The 5439-nt window shown below is 31.6% G+C and overlaps 1 protein-coding gene across 1 annotated transcript; it reads left to right on the top strand.

Annotated features, from left to right (window-relative positions):
* Positions 1–269: 269 nt before the first annotated feature.
* LOC131804854 (GATA zinc finger domain-containing protein 4-like) lies at positions 270–2285 on the top strand. The gene is made up of 2 exons (XM_059128103.1): positions 270–349; positions 908–2285. Coding segments are annotated over exons 1-2 (1350 nt in total). The 5' UTR covers positions 270–348; the 3' UTR covers positions 2257–2285.
* The last annotated feature ends 3154 nt before the right edge of the window (positions 2286–5439 follow it).

Consider the following 5439-nt stretch of genomic DNA (forward strand, 5'->3'; position numbering starts at 1 on the left):
TATTTGAACATCGCTGAACGCTAACATAGTATCAGACGTTCTTTCACCACGCATACCTTTAGTGGTAGCCCAAATCCCAATGTTCGTCAACATTAACAGCATCACAACTTCGCATCAGGAATGTGTGACAAATCTGTTTAGCTTTACACATTTCCATACGGGAGAGTGCGAGTTACGTATAATCATACTACCCCTGATAAAATTGATAAGTTCTTGGAAACAATTAGCCAATAAAACGTGTACAATTATTGCACTGTAAGCATAAGTGAATTTGACATTCTTTAGTTTGACTTTATTTTATTTTTCCAGTTAAAACTGTCTGGAGCTGAGTATACAATTATTTACAAAAGTGTGTTAATCAAATTTCATTTAAAATAAACTTATGCTAACACTGCAATAATTAATTAACAAATAATACCTGTAGAATAAGTAAATTAAAAATGTAAAAGTTAGTCTTAGTTCCATCCTCTTAGTCGCAAGTCGACGAATAAATAAATAAAAGAAAGAAAAAAAAAAAGAAAACAATTTTTTTTTTTTTTTAATAAACATAATTAATCAGGTTATCTAATTGGCGCAGTCGGTAGGATCCTTTAGGAATTAAAAAGGATCCAGTGAAACGTACCTAAATTATAAATAATTAAATAAATTCTGCGAATCCTACGGGACCCTCCAGGATTATAAAATAAACAATAGTGCAGTGAATAATTCAAAAAATTAAACACCACTAAAATAAACAATAGTGCAGTGAATAATTCAAAAAAATTGAACACCACTAAAATAAACAATAGTGCAGTGAATAATTCAAAAAATTGAACACCACTAAAATAAACAATAGTGCAGTGAACATTTAAGTTAAGTGGACACCACTAGATAAAGGAAGTCAATCCTTTTTTTTTTCTTTTAAAAGTGTATTCGCAAAGGCAAAAAGTCTTCGACAAACGAAGAAGAATGGAGGAACAAGCTCACATCGCATCCGTAAATGTGGCAGAAGAACTAGCCAGAAAGGATCAACAATTGGAACGGTTACGCCAAGCATATCTAGAATTGCAACAGCAAACACAAGAACTACAACAACAACAGCGTAACCCGGTGTTATATGATACACAATCAAATAATGCAAAAGACAACATTTTAAAAACGATAAATCATCTACCCATTTTCACCGGCACCGGAGAAGTAACGGTGAACAGCTTTTTTAGTAGCACTGAATACTTGCTGTCAACTATACAAGATGAAAATATTAAGAAGGAGGCCATAAGAACAATATTCTATAAAATAATCCAGGGACAAGCTAAAGACGTCATAATAAACATACCCACACCGGACAACTGGCAACTAATCAAAGAGACTTTAAAACTAAGGTATAGACCGAACGTGGAACCACACAATATATATAGGATGATAGCCAACTTAAAAGTAAATTCGGTAAGTGAATTAATAATAGAGTTGCAGAATCTAAAATATAAGGCAGATGAGTTAATAGTTTATTACCGAAATGACCACTATATTGACTTATCAAACGTGGACAGTCTTTTAGTAAATACAGTTAAGGAAATGACACAAGGTACACTGTTAGACAAAATTTACGAAGAAAGAAACATTAATGATATATTAAAAATATTAACAAGAAGGAGATTTGAAGACACATGCATTAGGCCAGAATATAGGAAGTTTAGGACTAAAGACGACGTAACATTTAGACAAAATCGGTCGCAAAATAGGAATAATTTTAATCCGCAGATTAACAGTAATAACCAGGGATATAATCAACGGAATTGGTTAGGACAAAATAATTTTAGGTCGGATATTAGACAAGAACGAAATAATAATGATAATAATAAAACCTATAATAATAATAATAACGATAACTATAATAGGAATAGAAACTTTAATCATTCAGGACAGTATAGAGTCCAACAAAATAACAGTTATAATAATAACTATAATAATAGGAATCAAAATGGAAATTTTAATCATTCAGGACAGTATAGAGTCCAACAAAGTAACTATAATAATATGTCGGGAAATTTCAGAAGGTTTCAGCAACAGGTAGGAAACCCTAGGCCAAATTTCAGCCAAAATCGCTTGAATCAACCTAGGCAAGACCAGCAGGAACCTATGGAAATAGACAATATAGAAGTAGATAATTATCGAGTAGTAGGAAACTCTGAACCAAATTTACATCAGGATAACGGACAAGACCAAAGACAAAATAATTTTTTTCGGAAACAACCTCCGATTGTTTACCTACCATAACCATTACGATTAATAAAAGGAAATATAAAGCTTTGATTGATACAGGCGCAAACTTAAGCCTGATTGACAGTAAGGTAAAAGATTTTGAACGAGTTTTACTAAAACAACCTATAGAATTTAGCACCATAACTAGGAAGGACATAATTAAATTTGAAGTTATAACTGACGCACCTATGGAATTTAACTTACCAAATTATACAAAAATTAAGTGGAAAATGCAAGAGTTAAAAGGAAGAAAGTACAATTTTATTATAGGAGTTGATTTACTAAACCATTTTAACACGATGATAAATTTAATAGACGGACACATAACATTTAATAACAAGATTACAAAATTTTTAATTAATCCATATAAGGATTTGGAAATATGTTCATTGGAAAAACTGGAAGTTGACTTGGACAGAATTCAGTTGAATCATTTAAATGCAGAGGAGCATTTAGAAGTTACGAGAATTTTAAGAAGATTCGACAAAATATTTTTTAAAGAAGGGGACCAATTGACAAGTACAATGACAATAAAACATGAAATAAGAACGACAACAAATGAACAGATAAATTCCAAATTATACAGATATCCGCCACAACATGAAGAAGAAGTACGACGACAGATCAGGGAAATGGAGGAACAGGGCATAATTAGGAAAAGTTGTTCAAGATATTCAAGCCCATTAATAGTAGTACCCAAGAAAATAGATAATTCTGGAGAGCGTAAATATAGATTAGTGGTAGATTATAGGAAGCTTAATGAAGTGACGATCGATGATAAATATCCACTACCGAACATAGATTCAATTTTAGATAAACTAGGACGAGCACAATATTTTACTACCTTGGATCTAGCCAAGGGATACCATCAAATTCTAATAAGAGAACAGGACAGAGAGAAAACAGCTTTTGTGACACCTCACGGATTATATGAATTCATAAGAATGCCGTTTGGGTTAAAAAATGCCCCAGCGACATTCCAACGATTAATGAATGAAACACTAAGAGATTTCATTAATAAAACATGTGTAGTTTATCTGGACGATATACTTATTTTTAGTACTTCTCTTAAGGAACACGTTAAAGCCATAACGGACATTTTCACGGTATTGGAACGGGCAAATTTAAAAATACAAATCGACAAATGTAATTTCATGAAAAGAGAGACAGAATTTTTGGGGCATATTCTGACAAAGGAAGGACTAAAACCAAACCCCAATAAAATTAAGGTTATTCAAGAATTAGATTTACCTAAAACAGAAAAACAAATCAAAAGTTTCCTGGGGTTAACGGGATATTATAGAAAATTTGTGAGAGATTATGCTAAAGTCGCACAGCCAATAACAAAATACTTAAAGAAAGGTGTAAAAATAAATTTAAGGGACCCTACATACATAGAAGCTTTTGAAAAATTAAAATCTTTAATTAGCTCTCATCCAATTTTAAGATACCCAAATTATGAAAGACAATTTACATTAACTACAGATGCGTCGAATTACGCAATCGGTGCTGTCCTGTCACAGGAGGGACATCCAATTTGTTTTGCATCAAGAACGCTTAACAATCACGAAAGAAATTATTCGGCAACGGACAAAGAATTTCTAGCAATATTATGGAGCGTTAATTATTTGAGACCATACCTCTATGGTCGAAAATTTAAAATACTTACGGATCACCAACCCATCAGATTTTTACACACAAAATATAGAGGGAAAGACATGTCACCCAGGCACCAGCGATGGTTTTTGAAATTAGGAGAATACGATTTTAATATAGAATACATAAAAGGCAAGGAAAACAAGGTGGCAGATTTTCTAAGTAGAATTGAGAAAGATAATGAAGATGATACCATTTCAGATAAGGTACAAAATTCGGAGAATAATTCAGAATTGAGAATAATAAATAATATTGAGGATGATGATGATGTATCAATGATTACAATTCATTCAGCTGATGAAAATTTACAAGATCATTTCTTTATAAAAGAAGAAATAGTGAATAAGTACAGGACACAGATTATACTTACAAATGATAAAGTTCAGGAAATAAAACATTTACATAATAAAAGGATAATTTTCATAGCGGAAAGTGATTTTCACGAAATGGGGGAAATATTTAGAAAGTATATTACCAAAGGAAAAATAGGTATATTTTCGGAAGTATCGGAGAGAAGCTATAATACTGTTCAGGAAAAACTAATAGAAATGTACTCTAATGAGAAACAAGTGGAATTTATTAAATGCACTATCAGGGCTCAAGATATAGAAACAGAAGTGGAGGCGGTGAAACAGATATCATTATATCATGTAAAAGAAAGTATGCACTCGGGCATACAGGAAACCTATAACCAAATAAAAAATAAAATTTATTACCCAAGATTAATGGAACTAATTCAATTAGTTATAAATCAATGTGAAGTTTGTCAGGAGATAAAATATGATAGAAATCCAATTAAATTGAAATTCTCATACACAGAAACACCGTCGACGAAAAACGAAATAATACATATTGACACATATGTGATTAAAAGATTTCATTTTTTGACAATAATTGATAAATTTTCTAAATTCGGTGCAGCGTATCCATTGAATGATAGAAATCATTTAACAATAATGGAGCAATTAGATGATCATTTTACAAAGGTAGGGAAGCCAAGGAAAATAATAGCCGATAATGAATTTAAAGCCACTAGACTAAAGGAATTCTTAGACAATGAAAATATAGAATTGCATCTGACCAAACCTAATAGTCACACGGGAAACGCCGACATAGAACGATTTCACAACACAATTGCGGAAAAGTTTAGGATAATGTATAAAGCAAATAAGGAAATACCGGTGAAACAATTAATTCAGAGATCAATTAGAAATTACAACGAACGATATCACTCAACTATTAAATGTACTCCTAAAGAGGTTCAACAAGGAAAAATGGATGAAAATAAAGTTAGAAAGTATTTAGAGGACAGTAAAAGAAAAATAATAGATAAAATAAATAACTCTAGAGAAGATTATAAGGAAAATAGAAAAGAAGGGTTTATAAAAAATTATAAGGCCGTCCGACATAAGGAACAACCGAAATATAAAAAGACAAAACTGGAGCGAATACATCCGTGCAATATTAAAAGACCTTTGAAATTTGCAGATTTGGACAATACTGACGATACTAATATGGATACCACAGACTAGAGGGATAATT

The sequence above is a fragment of the Musca domestica genome, unplaced genomic scaffold, assembly GCF_030504385.1.
Source record: "Musca domestica strain aabys unplaced genomic scaffold, Musca_domestica.polishedcontigs.V.1.1 5, whole genome shotgun sequence".
Classification (NCBI taxonomy): domain Eukaryota; kingdom Metazoa; phylum Arthropoda; class Insecta; order Diptera; family Muscidae; genus Musca; species Musca domestica.